General features: G+C 43.4%; 1 protein-coding gene across 2 annotated transcripts; it reads right to left on the bottom strand.

Moving 5' to 3' along the window:
* Positions 1 to 8497: 8497 nt before the first annotated feature.
* Positions 8498 to 26083, bottom strand: chrna6 (cholinergic receptor, nicotinic, alpha 6). Of its 2 annotated transcripts, none has more exons than XM_048996651.1 (6): positions 25933 to 26083; positions 17093 to 17232; positions 15442 to 15486; positions 12479 to 12588; positions 11005 to 12010; positions 8498 to 9548 (listed from the first exon to the last, which is right to left on the bottom strand). In XM_048996651.1, the coding sequence occupies exons 1-6, from the start codon at positions 25988 to 25990 to the stop codon at positions 9423 to 9425; spliced, it is 1485 nt and encodes a 494-aa protein (XP_048852608.1). In that variant the 5' UTR covers positions 25991 to 26083; the 3' UTR covers positions 8498 to 9422. The 2 variants fall into 2 exon arrangements, with proteins under 2 accessions (XP_048852608.1, XP_048852607.1); XM_048996650.1 differs by lacking the exon at positions 25933 to 26083 and adding an exon at positions 25739 to 25852.
* Between the last annotated feature and the right edge of the window lie 337 nt (positions 26084 to 26420).

Here is a 26420-nt window from a genome sequence, read left to right as displayed (position 1 = left end):
ATGTGATCAGTGTAATTTAATGGCGCATCTGTCCATGATGCGTAAAAGTCATCTAAGCTGTTTGTGCAGTTATTTAAAGTTTCTACCATAAATGCTCTGGCCCATAAAGTCGTTTCCTACACTTTACTTACCTTGCTGCTGTATGCAAAACAATTTGCCCTTCGGATCAATAAAATTCATCTTATCTTATCTTTTTCTACGATATATGAAAATACGGCCACCCCTATATCGCTCACAAACTCCCCGACATCACTGTTTATTAATTTTCCGTGCGAATCTAAAATTAAAATGAGATAAGGGACGACTGATTCGTCTCGCACCGATTCCTCTCCTTCTGCCACCTGAGGCTGCCTCAGCTGTGCTTCCATTTACACCCCGACATCCAGCCAATCGCAGGCGGCCCTGGTTGCTCGATGCATCATGGTCCTCTGCGAGGGCGCAGTGTCAGCGCTGTCAGGGAGCTGTCCAGCCAAGTGCAGAGACTCACATAAACAGGCCCAACTGCCTCAGTCAGCATTTGCTGACCCTTATCCTTGTGTGGGATCCAGCTAAGCTTTTAATTTATTACACATTTGAGCTATAAACATGTGAATATGAATCAATTAACTTTTCAATGGTGCTAAAACAGATGGTTGTTAGGAGGTACTGCGATATCAGGCTTTACTTCTGAAATGGGGACTAATTAAAGATGAGAAAATAGTGTAAAATATAAATATTAGATTAACTTCGAACGTAACAGGAGTTTTTAATTCCACACATGGCTGCACTGATCCGTCACAAGCCTGAACGTGTAGAAGTCCTGTGAAGCATCTTTTGATGTTTTTGGCTTGAATCTGACAAGAAAATGAAAAAAACAACAGAAATCCTAGAAAACTAGGAAGGAAAGTAAGTGACCAGAAGAGAAACTCATGAGGCGTTTGGGCGTAGCTGGATTGCTGAGATGGTGCGTGAAATGTGTCAAGGACAGGCTGTCCGAAGATGACGGCAGTGGATGAGGGAAAGATGTTTTTAAGCCGAAACCCGCAATGTTTGTTACTGGAACCAAAATAAACAGCAGAGGTGTGCATACCAAGGGTGGGTATCAGCAAGATTCATGAACGATGCAGACTCTACAGCTGGGTCTAAGACCATTTTTAGGCAAGAAACACACAGACTAAATTGGCAAATAAAAATAATTCCAAGTGCTGTGTGTGTGTTTTAGGTAGGGAAAGGAAACGTTTAACACTTTGGGTAGCAAATGTACATTTGCTCAGAAAAAAAAATAAAAATTTAACATTAGAACATGTGCAAATTAATAGTGACCGAGAAAAACTACGAGGAATATATTTGTTCTCCAAAACATGACTGGTATCTTGCTGGATGACTGAAGAACATTGTTTTGGTTCCCAAACCTCCCCTCAGGGGCACCTCAGCCATTCCATGATTTTGTTCACTTTGACCAACCGGCTAAATTTTTTCTTTTGTTTGCCTAGTTAATTACCTTGATGTGGTATTGCTTAGCCCAGCACAATATGCTGGAGATCAAATCAAAATATTCATGGGAAGAGTAGACGGTTACTGGAAACACTGGGGTGACTTCAGGAGAGGTTTCGAAACGGCTAACACACTTTGACAGACATAATAAACATGGTTTTACACCTACAGTAAGATCATTCAAACATAATTTTCTTTACCTGCATACATGGGGGGAGTGCGCTGCCCCCCCCCAGGTCACCTGAGTTGAAATTGCATTTAATCGGCAAGACCAGCACTGCACATGTTCTGCACTGGCACATAAGCGGTTTGTTGGTACCCTATAGGTAGACAAAATGACAGGTTATGTGTGCATTACGTAACACATAAGGCAAGCAAGATGGGCTTTTTGTTTTTTTTGCCCCCCAAGTGCAAATATCAAACTGCCTAAGACATTTGCACAGCACTGTAGGTCTGGAACAAGCTCGTGGGAGTTTTAATCAGATGTGTTGATCCCACCTCCTCTAGTTGCTTGGAAAATCTGATTGGTTATCTCTCTGAGCCAATCATTTTTTGATCTGCCCTCGGAGTATTTTTGTGTGAGTAAAACTCCCACGAGCCCAGAAGAACATCAAACTGATGGAGAGGCTCAAGTATAATGGAAAACAGCCAATGAGCAGCACGATGGCCAGTGAGCAGCACGATGGCCAGTGAGCAGCACGATGGCCAGTGAGCAGCACGATGGCCAGTGAGCAGCATGATGTAGTACCATAGGACCTACACAGATGCTTCCAGATGCAGCCTCGAGAGAAGACATCCAAAGTTTATCGTAATTATTTTCCATTGTAGTGATTTTAATGTCACGCTGGGTGTGTCCACAGTCCTACGAAGAGTGTGTAGGCATGTGAGGTAGGTGGCATTGTGACACTTTTAGGTGAAAGGATGCAATTGACACTCTGAGAAAAGGTCAGAGCCAAACTCCCGCCAAGTCAACAAATCTAATTGTGTCTAATCATCTCCGTATGTCTCTGAGGCACTTTCAACAATTTGGCTGTTAAAAGGCCCTCGTCGTGTCAAAGTGCTTTCAAAGGTGTTAATGACTCATCATTAGGAAGCGCAAATGAATGTTTTATTGATGTCAGATAAATGAACTTGACTTCAATATGCATTTTTAATGCCAGTGCAGTCAGAAACTAATACTGAGAAAATACTATTGAACTAATACTGAGAAAATAATACTGAGAAAATACTATTGAACTAATACTGAGAAAATACTATTGAAGTAATACTGAGAAAATACTGTTGAACTAATACTGAGAAATACAGCCGTAATTATTTTTAACCTTTAAACATGTTTTTCTTTATTTAGATCTATATTTCCAACTTCTCGGTGGCAAATAAAGCAAAATAAAACCGGAGATAAAAACGAACAATTTTCCAAGGGTGTTATTACAACACAGGGCTAATTGTTGTTAGCTGTAAAAATTTCTGCATGCTAATGACACACCTGTTATTAGAGTTAATTCTTTTGATCTGGTCTTATTACAAAAAAATGACACAGCTTTGTCCAGGGAAAACACTTCAATTCAATTTGAATCAAATAGATAAACACTGGCTTTACAAACCACTTCGTGGCATCTCTGTGCTTTGTTCTTCCCACTGAATACAGTGCAGCTCCCTCACAATGCAACCCATGGTCATGCAGCCCTTTGTAAAATCAGCCTTTGTTCAATAAATGCAGTTTTCTGAGGCTGCTTCCGACAGAAAGATATCACAATTCCCATTAAAGTGCCATTATTCTGCTTGTCACAACCAACGTCTTGCTTCCTAAAATGATATCATTGCAGAGCTTGTTTGTTCTCAGCATTGACGTGATTTTAATGATCAGGCTCCTCCCACTTCCTCCCGCCAGGCTTGCTTTGGATGCATGCACGCTCTGCACGAGCTCGTTCAACAAATAAGATCAAGTTGATGCGTTACGAACCATCCATCCACCTAGACGCTGTCCTGGGAGGCGCTGGGACCAGTTTAGGAAGACTCCGGATTGGGATGTCTGTTCATTGTTGACCACACACTTATATAAACACACACATGCATTCACACACCAATAATCATACACTTACATCATTATCTAACAGGCACACACCTAATACAGAAAAACTGTACGACTTTTTACATAGAGCTGGTTATTTCAAAATCAATTGGCAATATACTTTACCATTCTACCATTCTTTTTGTTATGGGATTTGAACCAACAAACTCTTGGTTCCAATTCCAAGTAATTAAAGGTTCAGGCCCAAGAAATTCAGTATTAGATGGTATCGCACCAAACCATTTGGCATGTTTCAGGTGATGTCGCAGAAGGTTTGTGAGCAGCACCAGCACTTGGTTGAAGGATGGAGTCAGCAGGTGATAGATTCTAGGAAAATTATATTTTTCTCACCCCAAAAGCAACATCTGTGAAGCTGCCTCTGTGAAGCTGCCAGTCATGAAATGTGCATCCTGCGGCCAGTCCGAGAGTGAAACATGTTTAAAAATTTAGGGACAGTTTGAATAATGCATGTTCCCATTTGGACTGCCTCCATAAGACCTTAGAAATGACTTGAGCTGAGTGACTAAGAGTCACTGCAAAAGTACAGCTCCTATATTCTGAGATGAGTCACAGAAATGTTGACTCATGCTTCTAATTTCCCAGTCAGATTAGGCTTTTGAGAGAATCTATATGCAGGAAATGGAACGTATCATTACTGTCTGACATAGACCATGTTTGTCCACTTTTTGAAGATTGCGACTGTTTACTATACATGTAATACGCCCACTGTCCTCTGTCTGCTGATAGTGTTTACATCTAAATAACCAATGAAAAGAACAAGTGACAAGAGTGTAAGTTTAATTTCAGCATTGGTAGGGACCAAATCAGCCCCAAATCCTCCACCCTCAAACACATACGGTGCTCCCACAGTATTCGTAGGGACATATTCGTACCTTCAACACCCAAATCTACACCCTTGTTTGGGAAGTCATCTGTTTAACTAGTATTTATGTTTGTACTGGTTAATATTTTTATTCATGACGGTAATAAGTACAGATGACTTTATATCGCCAACTTAACGCTGATAGCTAGATAGCTAGTTAACTAACATCATTGTTAATTGTGAATATAAAGCTAGATTCGTTTGTATCTTGTTAACACTGACATATTTGCCTGGCTGACAACAATCCACTTACATCCTTTTAAAACGAGCTGTGTAAAGACAGGTTTTTATATGTAGTGCTAAGGGTCTCCCATTACATTGTAAAGTAGTTTATGAGAAAACGTGTTTTCGTTCCTCTCAAAGTAATGGAATTTCGGAGATACATGTTTTGCATTGGACACCTACGATATATTAATTCATCCGGACTTAACAAAAAAAAAAACACAGCACTGATATTATTTACTTGTAGATTTCTAAGCTGTTTACCAGTTTGTGCAGATGGATATTTTAAAGTATTGCAACTCTGTATTGGAGCAGGGGTCCTGGAGCAGAGGTGAGTGGCTGAAATGTTACAGTACCTCTTTAATGCCCCCGCCAAACCATTCCAGCTAATGGAAGATGATAATTGAGAGCCCATTTATATATCTCCTGATGTAACCTTTCCATTTTCTGATAGCATACCCTGCTCAGGGTCACTGGGTGGGCTGTATCTTATCACAGGCAACAAAATGCACAGGGCTGCAATACACCATGAACCGGATGCTAGCCGATCTACCTTTTGTCCTACGCATTTTCTATATGCATGCAGAATCGCATCCCCTTCAAACTGTCCTCGCGTCAGAGATGCATGACATTCCAACCGCCTAGAGTCCAGGCACCGAGAGTTGGTCTCCTTATCTGCACTCGGGGGAGGGGAGGGAAAGGGAATAAGATAATGGGGAACGACAAACTGGGCTGGGAAACTGGACATATGTTGGTCACGGCTGTCCTTTTATAAGGGAGGGTACTGGGGCGAATGGGAATCTAATCCTGTGTCCTGGGAATGTACTGTCCACGATTCTACAGAACCGGCTGTAATGAGCCCATAATGAGTCCATTTGGATTATGCAAAAAGATTTTAGTCTGCATCAGCCTTGGATGTCCTTCATTAAAAGAACTCATTACTCTTTCAGCATTAATCTGTTAGCTCAAAGACTAGGACGGCACATGGGTCTCTGGATTATATCTTAGTTTAAAATATTGATTCTGTGGTAAAATGTCTCATAACACTATTTTAGAACCGATCACACATCGGGCCTATAGTCTGCTTTTTTTTAATAAAAATTCATTCATTCTCTTTACACTATTTATATATGAGGCTTAAATTTGAGATTTAAATAAACCAAGAGGATTTGTATCTTTCAAGTCAATGGAAGGCCACACAGCCACTTCGGAGCATTTATTCGCTGCTATTCATCCCTGCCTTGCATTGCTGATGTCTCCCCACCAATCACAAACTGGCTCCCGTGTCCACGGAGACGCTTAGGTATTAGTGGCGGTAAACACGGGCCAAAAGCAAAGAGTGTGCACGCCCACGAATCCACATAAAAACGCACAGGTGGGCAGGTAGGCATCTCTCTCATTATTACATTTAGAGAGATTAATCGGCGGTCATGCTGATTTTGTCGCTCGGCTGATTTTAGCCGTGCCTGTGTGACGTTACAGAGTGATGCCTCTTTGGTGTCCCTGGACGCGCAGGTAAAGCGTGGTGCCCTTTTGGTGTATGGTGTGAGACATCTCTTAAAGGCACAGATACGCAAATGGGAGAGAGTCCGGACCGTGAGCCTGTCGTTAATGATAACGAGTTAGCCTGCTGTTGTTTACATTGAAATATAAGCCCTGCTTACACTGGGCATGCTCAGTGTGCGGCAGCCACATGTGTGATGACATTCTGTTAAGAATAAATACTCTCTTGGGGCTGTTTCCTCTGCCTCAAAGCCCCCTCACTCTCCCTGGGGAGTCTGGGTTCCGTCGAGGGCCTGTTAAAACCAAGCACCACTGCACAGGTATAAATCCCCCCCCCCCCCCTGTGTTATCCTCTTTCGGGAACAAATGGTGACAAGGGAAAAACTTACATTGGGCTGTGACAAACTGGGGTGCAAACGGGGGTGCGGAGTCGCAGGGGCGCTGGCCCCAGCTGAAAGCTGATTGGCCCCCAGAGTACCCCCTCCCCTGTCACTCACTGCTTCAAAGCAAATCATTGGTTAATGGCCCCTTTGAATGACTTATGCTCCATCCTCAAAAAGAAGAATCCCCCCTGGTGACAAACACACAAACTGAAGATACAAGCGACATTTCCGTGATATTTCCAACGTATTTCAAACAGTTTCCCCATAATCTCTATTTCCAGGCACCTTAAGTAGAAACATACTTACGCCTACAGGCTAAGTAGAAATGAAATTGTTTTTTTGCCCATAACTTGACTTTTGTGACTTGAAGTAAACAACTCTAATACCAAATATGCCCTGTGAGAAATTAGTATATTTTTCTGTACAAACAAAAATGACCCTGGGTGGCTCATTGGATGATACTGCTGCTTCTTCTGCGCGTTAATCCTGCCCCTGCCCAGATAGTTGAGGTTGCATGTTTCTTCTCATGCTGCACGAGTTTCCTCCGGCTGCTCCAATTTCCTGCCGTAGTTGAAAGACCCACAGTAGAGTTAATCGACATATTTAAATAACCCTGATTGTGTGCGGCTGCACCCTGCAATGAACTGGCATCCCGCCTAAGCCCTACCGCGTCCTGTGAGGCCTGTGATCCCGGCCAAGATAAGTAGCCAGAAGATAGATGGGTGGGAAGTGACTCTTCAATAAGGTTTAACCTACAGAGCCAGAGGAGCACAGGACTCCATTCATCACCCAACTGCTTAACCTGTACAGCAGAGTTTCTCGACCTGGTCCTCGGGGACCCCCAGACGGTTCATGTTTTTGCTCCCTCCCAGCTCCCTGCTAGACAGTCCACATTTTTGCTCCCGAAATTGGTGGACTGTCTGCGGCTCCCTGATGACCCCGAGAAGCACTGCAGTGTTGGGTTTCAGAGAAGCTGACAGCTTATGCCAGGCAGCACGGGGCACAATGCCAGTTCATCACAGGGCACGCTACGGGCAAATTAGAGATGCCAAATCAGTTAACTGCCTGCTTTTGGACTGAGGGGGGAAACCCACGTGACACTGGGAGAAAATGCAAACTGCACGCACACAGCTGGGAGAGGGGGGAGGGATTTGACGCCTGGAGACCCTCACTGAACCAGCATGTTCATGCCCATTCAAACTCAAAAAAGGAGCAGAAATATATGCTACAAATGTGTGCATAACTTAATTACTATAAATTTACTCATTTTCAGCCACCGGGGGGGGGGGGGGGGGGGGGGGGGGGTTGATGACTGATGGTAAGCAGAAGGTGTTCCTGTTATACTCCTGTATATATAGCTCCTGATGCCCTACGCCACTGGAATTATCCAGCTGCAGTAACATCTGGTCATCTGGAAATCCTGGCTTCGGTCTCGATTTTTAATGCCCTCCCTTGCCGGCGCTTAAGGTCCGTCTGGCCATGTGGTGTCCTGTGAGGTCCCGTGCTGATTGGAAGTGTGGCGCATGAGCCTAGATCACTTAGATCAGCCACACCGAGAGTCACGGTAAAACCCTCACGCAGTCCCCACCATTAATGCTACGCTACTGTGCCTTTAAAAGCACATTAGCGGATGAGAACACTGATTACACGCGGCATGGTAATAATGTACGGATCTACACAGGCCTACAATACACTTAAAAAGAGATTTAGTGGTTCCACTTCAGTATATGCCCAAAAGGTAGCGAAAAAGAAACACTTTAAAGTAAAATTATCATTTTAAATGTGTATCGTAATTGTGACTCAAAGGCCTTAAACATTTAGTCAGTTAACAGCTATATAATATTGTTTTGCATATAATATGTAGCTGAATCCTTTTTTAATTTCCATATTATATATCTGTCTTATATTTGTCCAAGAGTATATAGAATCTTTCAAATAATTTATTTAATTTATTGTCTCTAATAAACAAACAAGCAAACAAAACAATCTGGAGATTCACAAACTACCATGGAATACGTGTAATGAATCGCACTGAAGAATCTGTTACATCCAACAGTCCCGCAGTACATATGAATATACATGAATGCATAATTCCATTCCCTTCAACAATGCTAATAACGTAAATGAACATAAATTCCATGCTACATCACAGGCGTGACATCTGTAATCCATGGGCACCACATGCTTCTCAGTCTTGTTTACAGGAGATAATCCAGACATTTAACACACTACATTGGAAGTCTGTCCCAGAGTGAACATATTGCAGAAATTATTCAGTAAGTAGGGAAATGTATTCTAGCACATATGCGCCTTGGCTGTAATGTGCACTGAGCACGTCAAAAAAATCCAAACGAAAACATTGAAATGTGCTCGAGAGGGAAATAAGATCACCACCCCCCCACCCCCCTGCTTCCCTGTGCTGTGCTTTTTAATTAATACTAATGTTAATTAAATATGAGGAAAGGAGAAACAGGAAATAGTCGTATGTTCACTATATGTAGGTTTTTGAAGCTTAAAATATACTCAAAGCAATATTCAATTCATGTGCTTTTCAAAAATTATTTAACAAATGGATGATTATTCATCATTTTTATGGCGGAAATCTGGAAACAATTATCCACATTTTCGTTGTTAAGTAAGGTTTTTCCATTGAAAATGTCTCTCCTTAAATAATAGGAATTCATCTTCATTCAGCAGGGCTTCCCTGGGGAACCGGGTGCTTTTTAGATTCGACAGCAAAGTCTGCAAAAATGTTATTCGTCAGCATGAACAAAAACATCCGGTGGCCTTCAAAAATATAGAAGTCATTTACAACAGCATATGCATTGTCACTGTTTCCTGACTAAAAAAAAAAAAAAAAGTGTGACAATAAGAGGAGGCGTGGGATTTATGCAAAGAAGCCAATGAGAGGCTGGAGGAACAAGCCAAGGGTCCCCGAGACACAGACCAGCACAAAGACCCAGAGGAAGATCCGGTCGATGACCATGGCAACGTACTTCCAGTCGTCTTCCACCTGCGAGATAAAAGGCCGTCCAGGGGGGGTCAGCGGTTCAGAAGGCAGGCGAATTGGAGAAGAATGAGGACCAAAGCAGAAGCGCGGCAAAATAAAATTGACCGAAGATGCGTGACGAAAGGGTAAGAAGCATAGAAATCGTAGTTACGTAACGGAGGGTAAATATTCAGGATGGGAATTGAATATGGATAAGTGGAGAAGAAAGGAGGAAAAGAGGAAAGGAGAGAATAAATAAGAAAAAGGAATAGCTGCGGTACTTCAGCTCCTCATTACAGTAGGAGATCTTCTGAATGACAGCTGGTTATATTCCTAGCAAATACTCATCACCGCTACAGGAAAAACCTCCCTGTCTTTCATTCTATACTAAATAAACTAAGAAACTCTCCAATTTCTCCATCTATTCCAAGAAACTTTCTACATGTCAGAGTTCATTAAAAGCACATTACAGCACTATCTTTGTTAATTTCATATCTGGTCTTTCGGACGGCCAGTTTTAAGAAAAACTCCCAACAAAATACTGTCCATATCCACTCATTTCCGTGCTCGAGGGTGTAGCTTGCTCTGTCTTGCGTGTGCCACTCAATGAGCAAATTATTCAGGGGGATCAGACCTAACGTCCATATTTCTGGAGGAGAAATTGCACATCTCTCTGTTTTTAGAGGTGCCTGAAGCATAGGATGGGCCTCACTAAACACCAGTGAGCTTTTGGCCACAGGAGAAATGTCCACCACCTGCTAACACAACTTTTGATAGTATTATTCCTGCCCCCCCCCCCCCTTGTGAGGTTAACTGTCATTTTTTTAGGTTTTTACACCAATTCTACTGAAAAGTAATCCACTAAGCCAACGCGTTCCTACACATTGACTCAGTAAAAATGTAGCTGTACATCATTTCCTGACTAGCTGCATGTCCTTCCTTGTTATATCTTATACTGGGGTCTTGAAAGGAAGCAAATCCAACAGTAAGAAATCCTGCTTGCGAGATGTTGAGCAGACTCACATCTTTTATGCATATTTTTTCGTGATCAAAGTCATGGTTGGCCGTGGGGTACGGATTGCAGAATGTATGGGGTTGGTGTTTTATTTCATTCTGAATTTTATGTATGTCTGCAGCTTCAAAAGGAAGTTAAAAGTATTTTTTTCCCTCTTTTCCTTCACTGGTGTTAAGTTCGACCTTTCTTGAGTCTAGTTTTTATCTGACCTATACCACACTTCTTTGGTAAGACTAGACACCAAATCAAGGTTCCCCAGTTCCGGTCCTGGGGGGCCAGTTTGCAACACAGTTCGCAGATTTCTCTGCTCAGACACACTTACTAAACCTGGTAATTAGCTGATTAATTAAGATGCAGGGAATCTGCAAACTGTGTTGGATTCTGGCCCTACAGGACCAAAATTGAGGAACCCGGCGCTAGATGCTAATTAGTAGTTCGACATGCGTAGTAAAAAAAATATGGTACCTCTTTGGCTTTGTTGCGACTCCGCATGTTCTCCGCAATGTACTTGACGCTCTCGATGGCCTGTTTGATCTCGGGCGAGACCACGGAGAAAGCCACCACTTTGTTGATGGGCTGGGAGCTCAGCTGTTGGACCAGTTTGCCAGAGTCCGCATCCGAGTCATTGTTGGTATGCCGACACGAGCACTTGTTGGAGTCCGCGGGCAACGTGCTCTCACTGTACTCCAGACAGTTTGTGGCATCTTGCTCCGTGGAGCTATTCCTGCTCTTGTCAACGCTGGCTATGCCTTTAGCTAGCCGATAGTCCATTGGCCTACGCATGAGCATGACGCGGGGCAGAACCAGCAGAAAGACGGAGCGTACCCACCCAGGCATGGTGTGGGTTGTTGGCGTGCGGTAGTGCACGTTAAGGACGAAGACGGTGATGACGATGGAGAGCGTGACGAAGATCATGGTGAAGAGCAGGTACTCGCCGATGAGCGGGATGACCAGCGAGGTAGAGGGGATGGTCTCAGTGATGACCAGCAGGAAGACGGTGAGGGACAGTAGCACCGAGATGCACAGGGTGACCTTCTCCCCACAGTCTGAAGGCAGGTAGAAGACCAGCACAGTCAGGAAGGAGATGAGCAGGCAAGGGATGATGAGGTTGACGGTGTAGAAGAGCGGGAGTCGGCGGATGTAGAAGGAGTAGGTGATGTCAGGGTAGATCTCTTCACAGCAGTTATACTTAATGTCATGCTTGTACCCAGGAGCATCAATGATCTCCCACTCGCCACTCTCCCAAAAGTCCTTGAGGTTGACCTTGGACCCGATCAGGACCAGGTCAATCTTGGCCTTGTCATATGTCCAAGATCCAAACTTCATGGAGCAATTCTGGTAGTCAAAGGGGAAGTAGGTGATGTCCATGGGGCAGGAGCTTTTAAAGATGGCCGGGGGAACCCAGGTCACCGTCCCGTCAAACTTTAGTAGCGCTTTGGTTTTATCTTCCACCAGAAAATCACCCACAGCACTGACAAACAAGAAGGGTGTCACCTCTAAATGAACATTATCATTCAATTTCAAGATCTCGCTCAGGGCTCTTCAAATCTGGCCCTCGATTCCAAATCCAGGCCAAGTTTTCAGTCCTCCCAGGTATTTAGTTTAATCATTTCTAATTCTGATTGGCTAGAGGCTTCACACCTGGCTCACAGGTAAATGAAGGCTGGAAAATCAGCAGGGCTCAGACCTTGAGGACCATGATCTGAATAACCCTGGTCTAGCCTTCCCTAAAAATGTTATAATTATGACTTTGAGAATAAAAAAGGGGTAGGTAGGTTCATGGTCACTGTGTAGTTTAACCACCTAAATGTTGTCAGATAAAATCCCACAGAAGTTTCACACCTCAGGTGTCTGGCCATCTTGAACTGCTTTAGAGATTATCCAGATATACCAATAACAGAACTGCAAAATACCTACAACGTAATATAATACAACTTACTTGTTGTACAGCACAATATCCGGCCTCCATATTTTATTTGAGGGCACACGGATATATTCAATGCCATCGAATTCTGCCGGGATCCACCTCAATTTGTAGTCATTCCAAATCTGGAAGGAAAACTTTTAAAGTTACATGGATGGAGCTTCTTTAATTTTTCTTCTTGATCTTCTTGTATATGTTTAGTTCTGAGACAGGAGTGAAGGACAAGCTAGAGGCTTTTATGGCCTGAATCAAAAGGTCTGAATTAAGGACATTTTTTAGCATGCAGCTAAAAGGGAGAAAGTTCTCTGCACTAAGATTCTCTGTTCAAAACCATTAACGTAGACCAGTAGACTATGAAGTCACCATTAGAATCTTAAATACAGCCATGGGAAAAAATTAAGAGACCACAGCATCATTTTTTGTTTCACTCACTTCTCAATGTATGGGTGTGCGTCTGTGAATAATATATATTTTTCGGCAAACTGCAGCTTGGTTCCTCTCTGTTCCTCATTGATGAAGGGCTTCTTCCCTGCTTTATGGGACTTCAGTCCTGCTTCTAGGAGCCTGATATGAACTGTCCTAGCCGTGCACTTCACACCTGCACTTAATGTCTCCCTGTCCTTTTGAAGGTCACTTGATGTCATCCTCCGATTCATGAGACACTGTTAGATAAGTTAACGGTCTCTGGTATTAGAAAGTCACTTCCTCCCTCCACCTGGCTGGTTTCTGGTCGTTCCCAGTGTCTCCTGCTTCACCTAATTTTTTTGTACTACTGTGTTAGAAATTTTCAACCTGGAAGTAACCAGCCATGTAGCCGTCTGCCAGCAAAACCACGATTAAACCAGAATTTTAAAATGCAGATTTAAAAAAAAAAATATATAAAGGGGTCTCTTAATTTTTTCCATGGCTGTATATGGAAACGGATTATCAGTGTGGAATTATATTGGGGAAATCCCAGTATGTGTTGCTTTCATATGAGTTTTTTGATTACTGGGTTGTATTTACACATTTTACTCGAATGTTTCTGACTCATTTAACGCAATTCATTGTTGTCAATGGCTATATATAATTTTTCATTATTTCTTGTTAGTTCAAAGTACTGTGTGCTAAAGCTATTAAAAGAAATTCTTTGCACATGCAAAATGCACAGTATTGACATGTGATCTCACCTCAGTACACTAATCCCCAGCATGTTTTGTTAACGAGGTCTCACTCGGTCCTAATGATGCACTAGAGCAGTGCTCTCATTAAGCTTCTAAGAGCAGCGAGAGCTCTCAGCTCGGGACGTGCATCACGTAAGGCTTCCATTCCCTGAAACTGCCCCAGTGCACATTGTAAATATTTAATTTGATGCTTATGCACTAGCTACTGGCCAATACAGACTTGGTTCCATATTTGCTGGAAGCGTGCTGGTCTCCTAAAGAACGGAATAGCATTCACGAGGAGGAAGGGGGTGCTTCATTCAGCACTGTAGCAGGATGGGTTGGGCTTAGATGCATGCATTTGCAAACTAAAGTTAGCTTTAGTTTCAGGAGGGGCTCCGTTGTGGCGTCTGGTGGTCAGACCCGTATTACATGCAGCGTTAACAGGCACCTTAAACATTGGCTCTCTTTTGAACAGCTTTCTCACGCTGCCCTGCTGTTTTCTGCACGGCCCTGTCTATCTAACGCAGCGTATCTCTGAGGGCACCGCCTGAGCTCTTGGTGATAACGCAAGCTGGGCTCTTAGGTGCTGTGCTCCGTTTGATTAAACTCCTGCCGGGTGTCGTGAACCACTCCATTAACGGGTCGTGCCAGCGAAGGGCAGAGAGCATGGATGGAGGTGACATTACTACTCAAATGACAGGCGGCACGCTGACGCTGAGAAAGCTGTGTGGGTGTTAGCGTTGGCCTTTTTGGGAGCGGCTGGATGCCGGCTGAACCCCAACTAGTCTTCTCATAGTTTTTGTGCTATTATATTCTATACTATACTATACTATACTATACTGTACTGTACTGTACTATACTGCTGTCTTAGCCCCAGCTAGCTTTCTGACAGTTTTTGTACTATAATATTCTATACTATACTATACTATACTATACTATACTATACTATACTATACTGCTGTCTTAGCCCCAGCTAGTTTTGGGATTGTTTTTGTATTATAAAGACATAGTCATACCATAACACTATACAATTCTATACTATACCATACTACACAATACTATAATACTGGCTTATAGTGATCATCCTATAAAGGGAAGGCTGGCTTCACTAGCAATCAAAGGCAACCAGATGATCTCTCTTGTCAGTAAAGAGCCTTTTTAAGAGAGCTCGCCAACGCTGCGCATTAAATGCATCAGTGCATGGCGCAGTACAAGAATAGAGGAGAGAAAAAAAACAGGTGAAAGCAAAAAGAGGACAAATTAAACCTGCGATTATCACCAGCAGATGCTAACACAGCTTTCCAAATATTTGATCCCAGTCTCTCCACACACATTAAAAAATGCAAAATGAAGGTAAACAGTCTCCCTTTAGCAGTGTACATACATAACAGAGCGGTGATGCTGTTTATTCTACACTCTGACTGGACGGAGATGCCATCCTCTGTCAGGAGCCACAGAAATTTGGCTCTGCTCTCTTCATATTAACAGTCATCTATTGCGATATGGACACCGAATCTCTGGGTTTCCATGCAAAGAAACAGACGGAGGCTGTACATCAGGGTCAGAGTGTCTGCGATCGGAAGGTTTTAATCTCATACTCGGCGGAGCAGCCCTTGAGCGAGGTCGTTAACCCTCAGAGAGATTCTCCATGGGTGCTGACTGTGCTTCCTACCTTGCGCTCAAACCCTGATCTTCACCTTCACCTCTATATATGCATATATCTTAAAAAAAAGAGAGCAAGTCGGGATACGCAGAAGAACGCGTCCCAACATAGCTATTATTGCAAAAATGACAAATAAAGCGTAATTTAAGATTCACTTCATTTCAACTTACGTGTCTTAGCCAGAGATTAGTCTCCATAATCTGATTCACTTCATCCTGCAGTGTGGAAACCAAACACATTATGCACCATTAAGGATCACACCGCTGAATCAGCAAAGGTAACGTGGAGGAAATGTGGGGAGCCCAGTTCCCGTTTGTTAGTAATGGGAACCTCTTATTCATTCAGTTTTATTTGTGGCTTTTTACTGAACAACTTCAGGAATGGGGAATAAAAAGTTTATTTTAATAAAATGCTTTTGCTCCCATTGTGGCAGTTTATTATTAAATTGTAACATAGCTAATAACTATCAGTGTACTGGGTGTGTGATTCAGTGGGTTAGGGCACTATGACTGTGATCAAATCCCAGGGTTGCTGGTTCCAATCCCAGGGTTAGCGGAGTTATTTCACTGTTGGGCCCTTGAGCAAGGTCCTTAACCCCAGTTACTCCTGGGACTGGCTGGTCTTGCTTTCTCAAAAATGTATGTCGCTTCAGGTAAAAGCGTCAGCTAAAAATAACTTGCAAAGTATTTAGTTCTGCAGCTTTGGATTAACTAAAATTCTGTGATGTAACAGGCCATTCATACTTCTATTGTCAACACTGTTATCTAACTTATCGGCAGGATGCATATTAAGTAAACTGTGAAGAAAAATGTATGTATTTCAGGGTACCGACATAAAACGTACTATTTTTAACTGCTGACTGCGCAACAGCAATTTTACTGGTATTTACATTTAAATCAGTACGAACTTTTATTGAAATTAACATGCATTTTCTTTGAGAAAACGACTCCAGGTGATAGTTACAGGTCTTGATGAAGGGCCCAGCAGTGAAACCACCCTATCGAACCCAGGATTTGAACCAGGAACCATCAGATTACAGGCGTAGGAGCCTAACCGACTGAGCCCCACCCCACCAGGAACACTTCACAGCACACCTACATTTAAAGGCAATATCTAAAAGGAAGTGCCCATCTTCCATACGCAATTTAAAAGTGTTTTTAGTATGACATTCTCAGACTATTGCCATTACACACACACACGTGAATAATAATTAGCTTTTAGCGACGGGAGCAATCATCTGAGCTACTATCTAGTGTAATGCATTAAATTGAAAATGCAAGTGCATTCAGAGGCAGACGCAGAGCCTGAGTGCACCCTGCTGCGAGGCATTTTGCAGGGCAGTACCAGGGCTGCAATGTGAGCAGTGCTGAAGCTATGAATGGTCAGGTGGGAAGCCGGATCACCGTGAGTCAAAGGCATCACCTTTGCGTGTTCTCCCCGTGTTCCCACAGTCCAAAGCCTTGGAGGTCTGAGAGATCTGTGGCGTGTGCATGTGTGTGCTTGGTTACTTATGGTCACGGTTACGGCTGGGTAGGGGTTACGGTTGTCATAGTTAGCGTTAGCATTTTTCCCACAGGAATGAATGAGCGGTCCCCAAAAAGATATGATTACCTGACATGTGATTCTTTACCAGATCATTGGCTTAGGATGGTTTATTGAATGTCCTTTGCTGTAAATCGTACCTTATACATGTCCCAACCTATGTTATACAAAGCATAATATATGTCTAAAGTATTTTAGCGAATAAACAAGAATGAACAATAAATGGTCTACAGTTTGTCCACTCTGCTTTAACGAACAAATGAGTATTTCCAGGCTTACGACTTTGACCAGCTGCGATATTGAGACTTCGAACTGCACGGTGACTGGATCGGACACGTTTTCCACTGGCCGGATGTACTGGTTGTATCGCCGGAAGAGCCTCCGGAAGAGTCGATCTTCCCCTTTGGATGAGAGGCCGTCTGGGCAGATGGTAGAGGAAGGGGGGGGGGTCACCGGAAATGTCTGTCAGACCACTTACCGCCACAGCGAGTTCACAGTCTATTTACATAAACACGAGACACTCTCCAGAAGAGCGACACTAAAATAGCTAATCTCAGACTGTCACACCAAACTTTTGAGCAATGCTTTACCAAAGCTGTTAGTAAATACCCCTACGAATGCAAACAGAATGACAATAAAAAAGATAAAGATTAAATGAAAAAAAAAATTTAATTCAAGAACCACATAAATAATTTTTACTGCTATTTGTGCAGCTAAATATGCTACTACAGTCTCGAATGACTTTTATTTAGAAGATGCTCACATCCAAAGCAATTTCTTTCTTTAACAAAAAAAGCAGAGTGAGACAGTCTCTGGGGCTATTAGAGTTAAGGGCCTTGGTTTGGGGCCCCAATGATGACATCATCATGCTGATCCTAAGATTTGAACCAACAACCTTCTGATTACAGACACAGTATTCTAATACACTGTGCCACACCCCAGCAACCAACAGGACTGCAACATCTTGCACTACTTAAAATCATCTTCTGGTATTACTAGTGCATCATTGCTCAGCTCCAGCTCTTCCTGGAGTCTCTGTGGCGTGGGTCTCTGCCCGACGGATAAATGCCAGCGTGGGGACGATCGGGCCGGGCGTGTCGCCCCACATCTTCAAGAAACAGCAGCACACGATGCCAGAGAGACTTCAGTTAGTCATGCTCTCCAACAGCACTGACGCACAGAGCAAAGAGAAAGAAAGCCTGAGCGTCTTCCAGCCGGAGTGTTCAAGAAGGAGTCCGCAGAGACGCATCTTAAATCAAAGAACTGTTACTATTGTTATCCGCCTTATGCGACACGAGAAACCCTCCATTTGTAGCTAAAAAAAATTCACGACCCTTTCTAAAGCAAACAAAAAATATTCAACCCCCCCCCCCCCCCCGAGAAAGAAATATCAAAGCACCACCAGTCCTCATTACTTATGTGATCACGCATCACTAATAGGGGGTCTGTTCTCATTTGGGGGGGTTTCTTTTAGAGAGGCTGAGAAACCCTGTCCTTTAATAAAGTAGAGCGACAAGCCGTCGTGTTTGTGGATTCGAGGTAGTCTCGTTATAAATCGCACGGCCCAAATTACATCTGGTGTCATCAGTGTCTAGAAGCCTCAATGGAAGTAAGGGGTGGGGGCAAAAATGGGAGGCTCTGCTGAAACTGTCCAGAGAAACCACACGAAGTTCCGGCAGATATGTTATTTTCAGCCGTTCTCCATTTACACACACGTCGACAATGTCTCGTCCACACGACGCCCCCGCGGACCAGACCTCTGATAACAGTCAGCTCTACGTGAGAGGATCTGAGCGTCCCGAGGACAGGGAGAATGTAGCGGAAGCGATGTTAACGTGAAGCGGTTAGCACCCCCACCAGCGTCATGGCTTTCAGTCGCGCATATATTGCAGGGCCCCCCGGCAGGGCGTCAGATGAAGGTCAGCCACGGGCATCTCCTTGGCAGATGTGCTTTTCTTAGCTTGCCACTGGGCTAAAGGGAAACTTAATTCATTCCGCCTCAGTGAAGAAACGGCCCCCTGTTTGATCTTCTCTCCAGTGGATTCGCCATTTGCTGTGAAACCTACGTTTCAAAAATTATATGTTGTTTTATTAAATATATGTTTTTTATTTTTATTTTGCCCCAGATATCAGTTTTCTGGTGCTCATGTGTTCGAAAGACAGAACAGTGACGTATGAACCACGTCCGCTACAGAACCACCAGGAGTGCGGCAGATCGACGGCATCATAACCGTCGGTGAGCGGCGATATTGACAATGCCTCCCCTTTCTGACATCACACATATCCTTACGGGCTCCCAGAAATCCCTCACCGGTCAGCTGAAGGTGTGAGGAACTCTTGCCCCAGGCGAGTTTCAGATAGGGTCACTTTCACGCAAGTCGCATTTTTCCTTCCTGTCGTCCACCTCCCAGTCCTAAAGTTTAAGTGCAGCAAGTCTGGGAAGCACATAAGTCCTCATAACCCAAGGACTTCCTGCCTAAATCCCACTTGGGCTGCTGCTTCAGCTTCCTTAAGCAAGGCACACAATATGAGCTGCTCAGAATATAAGCGGCAAAAATATCCAGGGTACAATCTGCTTTGTATAAAAATGTCAACTTATGGGAAACCTACTGTATGATACACTGACTCAATTCTGCATCAGGAAATTAAAGAATTTGCAAGCTGTTAATTAACTGGACCTTCTTTGGCATCCTTCCCCCGCAGAGCTGAGCGATAACCTTTGGAAACGGACATGACACAAAGTTAATTTACAGCTAATCATCACGGCCTGCTGAACCAGTCTTGAGTGATAGCAGACACACCGAACGGAATGGTGCTACTGTTTCCAGGACGCAATTATACAAGTCTGACATTTGGTGCCTTTTAAGTCGCGACGGGTTGGAAAAGTGTAGGATTTCAATGATGCGTCAAAACCTCAGGCCCTCATGAGAACTAGACAAAGAGACACCCAGTCTGTCAGTCTGGAGCCTTGGCGCTCGCTTTACCTCACAAAAGGTGACTACATGGCATTTAAACTTAGCTTAAACCTGGGAACATTCCAGACGTACTTTCTGTTTCACGGGGAACCTGAGACACGGATGAACGGATGCTGACTGTGATACAGACACGTATACACGTCCATCCCTCTAACCTCTTATCCCAGTCAGGGCGAGGGGGGCCCTGGAGCCTAGGGCACAAGGTAAGGGGACACCCTGGATGGGACGCCAGTCCATAGATACATGCAATCGAACACTGTGAGCAAACTAGCCCAACTAAATGTCTGTGGAATGCAGGTATAAACCAGGAGTATCCAGAGGAAACCTTGTACCACAAAAATAACTTCCAGAGTGAAGTGGTGGATCTGATACTAAGGAGCTGTACCAGCAATCAAGAAGTTGCTGGTTCAAATCTCATGAATGCCAGGAGAGACCCTACTCCGTTGGGCCCTAACCCTACAATCACTTCATCTTGGGTATGACGTTAATCTACATCTAGTCGAGCAAGCAGGTCCTCTGAGTTTCGGGGGAATATTTAGGGGGTTAGTGGCAGGACTGGCAATCTAGCAGCCAGAGAAAAGCCTCCCAACTGTCGCATTCCATTCAAATTAGTGTGGTGCTGAGGTACGACGTAGCTGCACTTGGGTTCCCATCCCCGAGGTGGCGAGTGTGTCAACGTGTGCTCCTCACCTCCACACACGCAGAGCAGAGGCTGGATTCGAAACCAGCAACCCTGGAGATAAGATACTCACTGAGTCACCCCATGGGCAAAAATAAGAGGAAAAAAATCGGCCAAACCATTAAGCTTTCAAACAGTCTCAAACAGCCAATAGCCAGAAGATATTTTGGAAATTTTTAAACTCCCACACATGCATTAGTTTCAATTTTGTATCAAACATTTCAATCTTTTCATGATTTTATCTGTGTACAAGAAGACTATATAAGTGAATTTCCCCGTTCAGCACGTTCTGTCCCACCAGTGACGCGCAAATGGCAGCGCAGGACCCGGGATTACATTTTATTAATTCTTGCTGATTATTCGACCGATGATTTGTTAAGACAATTAAAAGCAGAATATTTTGCTATGTTGGATTTGGCCCATTTTCTGCCTCTACATGTATAAATAAACATGAACGTCAATAAAACCGAAACAACATCAAACAAAATCCATCCATCGGAATCGATTGGGATCGTTGGGACGTCCTATGCTAAGCTTAGCTAAGCTAAGGAATTTTAGCGATTATCATCTATGTGCCGCTCAATTGTTAAAGCATCTGCTTACAAACAAGCGCGAATCCGTCAATTAAAGAGGTTCCTCCGCTAGCTTTGTTCACCGGCAACTAATTCTACCCTTTGATCTCCACGCCTGTGACATGCCAGACTTATTAATGTGACCGAGTTTCATGTCCACAACACAACAGACGCGCCAACGTTTTTTTTTTTTTTTTTTTTAACAACCGGTCCAGATCCGTGTGGAAATAAATCACAGGTTTCGATTGGACTTCGAAATGAGGCCATAGGGCTTGTAAATGCCGGCCGTTAGACATGCTTGGATTATCTGGGTCTAATGACAATAGGTAACTCTACTCATTTTAATGTTCAGCTCTTATAAAATGAAACACGTGAAATTTGAAAATGAGCACAGAAATATTTAACAGGGAGCCCTTCTGTCAAACAAGGATTTCAATACGGCAGTAATGTAATACATTTACATATACATTTACATATGCATATACACTGATGGACTGGCATCCCATCCAGGCTGTGCTTAGCATCTTATGCTCCTGGCTTTCAAGCCCGGATCTATAACTGCTTCTTGTTTACTTACAACAAGGCATTTCAATGGAATCTGACGAGACAAAGAATCCAAACAAGTAATAGTGACACTTTGCTTGACACGGCACAATGTAGCATTACAGTAATATACTATTAATTGTGTATTAATTAACCATAAACTAAGTCTTAGTTGCATACTGATTTTATGTTAATTCATCATTAATGAATCGTGACATCTTTTACCTCGAGCACTTACCATATTTCTTACTATCTATATCTGTTAATTCTATAAACCCTCGTGAACTACTAACGGAACAAGTCATGAATAACACAAGTTTAATACTGATCTCGTGTTTGTTCAGCATTAATGAATCATGATGTATCTTTTATCTCAAGTAGCGACTGTGTTAATTCATGATTTGTTCATAATTTGCAGTTCAGTAGAAACTGAATTATTACTAAGTATTTGTGCCCCATCAAGTAAAGTGTTACGGATCTGATATTTACCACCACGCTAAATTTTCCCAAGCTCATTCCCCAGACTCATTGTGGTTGAATATGATTCTTTACCCTATCAATAATCATAAACTAAAAATCCGTAGATCATGCTGACCAGAGGCCTTAAACTATATAAAATGACAATTGATTCTGGTCTTGCGACGGCTGTGAGGGTATCCTTAAAACACGAAGACCCTCTCCTGACTGGTGAACTGTGAATATCTGGGCTGCTCATCGCAATTACAGGTCTGCTGCGGTGGAATCGATGTCAGTGACTAATGTGCTATCAGCTGTCTCCGAGAGGATGAGCCGGGGCTATTCCGAAGCGGAATCGCACACAACTCCAGTCCGGAATCCTACGCTTGGTTAGCCTGCGGGAAGCGGAGAAGATGCGCCAATTGGGAGTCGGGGATCTCGGTTCACAGCTGGTCTTGCGGAAAAGGAAGTCTGATAGCAACGTTCCCAGAGAAATGCCTGGAATCCACTAGCTGTGTGGGGCAGAAACAGGCAGCTTAACATGATCAGGCAGATGATGCGTTTGTAAGTGCATTCCTTGTTGCCCTGCTGGTCACTATATACATCATTCCCTGCAGAGACAGGCATGCATTCTCATGCGGGGGCACGTGTCACGCAGCAGAGGACGTATTACAGGCACAGACAGGTAATACTTGCATGTCACTTGGACATAAATCTCCTTAAGTAGACGTATGTGACAGAAGCTGTTTGCCGGATTATCACAAATCCCTCTCGGAGAGTACACTATATAACATATAAATATGAATGAGAGGATTTCATCAAGGTTACCAAGGGAAAGACACAACCAAATTCTCAAATGACGCGTTTGAATCCTTCCCAGTCTGCAGGCGACATTTACAAGGCATCAGAATAATAATAATACTAATTCATTCAGTAATCAAAACGAGCTTTGCATAAGCTAAATTAATTCTATGCTCCAGAAAGACTTATATAAGACACATCAGAACATGCAGAAGTATTTTAAACTTCTAGATGCTGGAAAAAAACAGAATGCTTATTCCAGAATTATCTAGTACATTTTACTGCATGAAATCCAGTCTGCAGCTGGCTGTCAGTGTAAAGCTGCTGATCCCTGTTTTAGGAGATCATATGCTGGAGAACAGAGGAGGAGAAAGACTGGTGGCAGGATGTAAACAGCCAATATAAGACTGAACTGCTTTGTTAGGTATGGTTATGCTCTCCAGCCAGGTTTCATTGTTGCATAACATATTTCTAAAAACTACCCTCCGTAACCTCAGGTAAACCTTCTCCCAAAGAGAAAGCGAGATACTGGATTGTGGTTGTCAAAAGGGTTTTATAGCATTGTGGGCAGAGGAGCTGACATGTGTTCACACTTTTAACATTAAAAATAAAGACTGAAGATACAGCCAGATTTCCCGACTGGGAGACAGGTCCTGAAATAAATCCAGAAGCTCAACAGCCACTGAAATCCCATCAAAGGGATGGCACTCATGTTGAAGGACCATAACATTGCCAGACATGGAAAATTGTACCGCATTTCCCATCATGCTCACCGGTCAGCTGATCTGTCTACGCAAATGAAGTGCACGGGAAGTGGAACACAACCTAGTTACTTCTAAAAGAATGCTATGCTGTATGTGCAATGATGACTAAAGGGGAGATTAAACATTAATGTTGAGTGAGAATTCCTCTAGCATGGATAGCAGACAGATCTATGTGGCTTGGGGATTGAGAGTGGAGTCATATTTTTCTTAGGGATAATTTTATCTGTCCACGGAGAAGTCAGAATGAACACAAGAAAAACAAAAGATAGACTTTGATATGAGTGCCTGGAAGTTCTACATTCAGTAGAAGTCAGGTCAGGGACTGGGATCAGGGAATGTTTACTGGGCCAGACAGAAGGAATCAATTTATACAGTCAGTTATGAACAAGGGCGCGAGGAGTGAATCGATGAGCGAATCTGGTCACCTGGGTCTCCATCTCTATTAAGTCATAGGTCAGCCAATCAGTTCACAGGAAAATGTCAACAGAAATGGAATCAAGCGATCGGGGGGGGGGGGGGGCTATCAAACGGGGGGGGGGGGGCAGCAGAGGCACCGGCGGGGGGGGGGGCAGCAGGGACACTTGCAGCCGCCGTCTCCCCTTAATCATTTGACTTCAGGGCTCCCATCCAGGTCACTTCCTCCTCCTTAATCCTCAGGATGACTCACTTACATGCCTCCAGCAACATACTTCAGCTATTTCAGGGAGAATCAGCTGCAAACGGGAGGCTGGAAGTGGGATGTGACGCTCCAAGCTGCACGGGGCGAAATTCCAAAACACAGAGCATCCTTGCCGAATGACAGCTAGATGCGTCACTCAGCTACAAAACACATTCCGTGAAAAAGTCCATAGCAGACATTCCTGTCCTCTGTCAAATCAGTCAGGTGTCTTTTACTTGCCTGTACTTATCATTAAAACTCAGAAAAGATTAATCTCTGCTTCTACTACATTGTAAGACCAGTGTAACACATGGAGCGGCTTTCTTACCTGACATACATCGTCATTTCATCACATCCACAACCTTCGAAAAGATACAGACTGCAGACAAAGTCCAGCGGAAGCCAAGAAACTACGCAGTGGAACATAAGACCCGTCTCTATGGCTCCAGGCCGCTCGTAAGCAGGCTGATGCCCTTTCTGTCACACATTCACCAAGGAATCCATCAGACACTTGCTGAAGGACAGATGCAAATACAGCACAGTATGCCAAACTTCTCATATCTAGGGCACGTCTTGATCTTTTCAATACCTGCACAGTCACACACATACAACGCTGATGAGCTCCAGCATGTAAAATTGCCATCTTTCAGTGTGGTAATATTAATTTGTCCATCGATGCCACCAATATTATGTGTGCCTGGCACTTGACGGATGGCACATCTGCAACCAAGTCAACTATTTGCTTAGAAAACACAGATGGCAAGTTTCCAGACAAGCAAGATCCAGGAAGGAAAAACCTTTACGAGGTGTGAATTGATAGTTAGGGATATCGCCATTATGGATAATAATATTAATGAAGACTAATCATTTGATTATAAATGTTATAGTTAATCTGGTTTCTCTGTAACAATGGGGAAAAATATTCGTAAACAAGCAACGTTGTTTTTAGTTTGGTCAAGGAAACGCATTAAAATCTAATCTGTCATTTATTTCATCCACTTCCAAAACGCGCTCAAATACCTTCATTAATCTGGGGGGAAATAATCCAGATCCGTAGGGCTTCATGTAACTGTATACGCTCCTTCGTGAGGATTAATGACAATAAAAACCAGGAAAATACATTAAGCCTGTATAACTAACTGCTATTTCAGATCTTTCATTTAGTTCTAGTGGTTGCTGGCCAGCCTTGCCATGACTGTCTACCCCATTTCCCAAAAAGTTTTAATATAAAAGCAACAAAGGAGATCTCTGCTTAATTCATCGTCCACTGTAATACTTCAATAATAACGCTGGGAAATAAAATTCAAAACCGAATACGATGAACCGTTCGCTCCCTTCGTTCACAAACAAGCACTTCATCCAACTATATGGTAAAGCTATTTGGGAGTTGACTACCAAATCTAACGACACATCGCGTCAGATATTTTGGACTTTCAAAGAAGGAGAGGAAAATTGCATCTTTATTTCCCCCCGATACCTGGTGATGAAGCTGAACCGTGCTGCAGCTCAGCGAGTCCCGCGGCTCGGCAAAACAGCGCAGATCCTCCGACCGTCAGGAGACCCAAGAGACGCGTGTTTCCCATTGACTCTGCGTCTCACCTTTAATTACCAATCAGCCTGGAGAATTGCTGCGATGCACAAAGGAAACTCCATTACGAAAGCATGCCTTACCTTGCGCTATTAAAACCACTAAAAGAAGAAGCAATGTCTTTCCCCCCGATGGATTCATCTGGCGTTTCGGCGTTGGGGTTGGAAGTTGGAGGAGATCAGACCACTTTATGCAAAATAATGGCCGGTGTATTATAAATATGCGGCTTCTCCTTAGGTTTGCAGCACGCTTTCTGACAGTCAGAAGTTCATATTGTCCCACCTCCCCCCCAGCCGCAATCTCGCTGTCTCGCGGCAATAGGCTCCCCCGATGAAGATGAGCTTCAGCAATTAAAAGCTGAAGCACTGAAAATCAGAATGTTTTTTTTAACCTTCGACAAACACCAAGTCGGCTTTCTTTCAGGCTATGCGAATCAATGCTGTGCGTGAATGGATGATGTTCTCTTGTTTTTTTACCATAAAGCGCAAAATCTTGGATTTTTTATATTTCGGGGTAATAATCAAATCCATTGATGAAAATATATTTCAAGGTCCTTTCGGGGCGCCTGACT

The sequence above is a fragment of the Brienomyrus brachyistius genome, chromosome 25 (genome assembly GCF_023856365.1).
Source record: "Brienomyrus brachyistius isolate T26 chromosome 25, BBRACH_0.4, whole genome shotgun sequence".
NCBI classification, from domain to species: Eukaryota; Metazoa; Chordata; class Actinopteri; order Osteoglossiformes; family Mormyridae; genus Brienomyrus; species Brienomyrus brachyistius.
The sequence above is the reverse complement of the archived record's forward strand: the minus strand, read 5'-3'. Positions and strand labels throughout refer to the sequence as shown.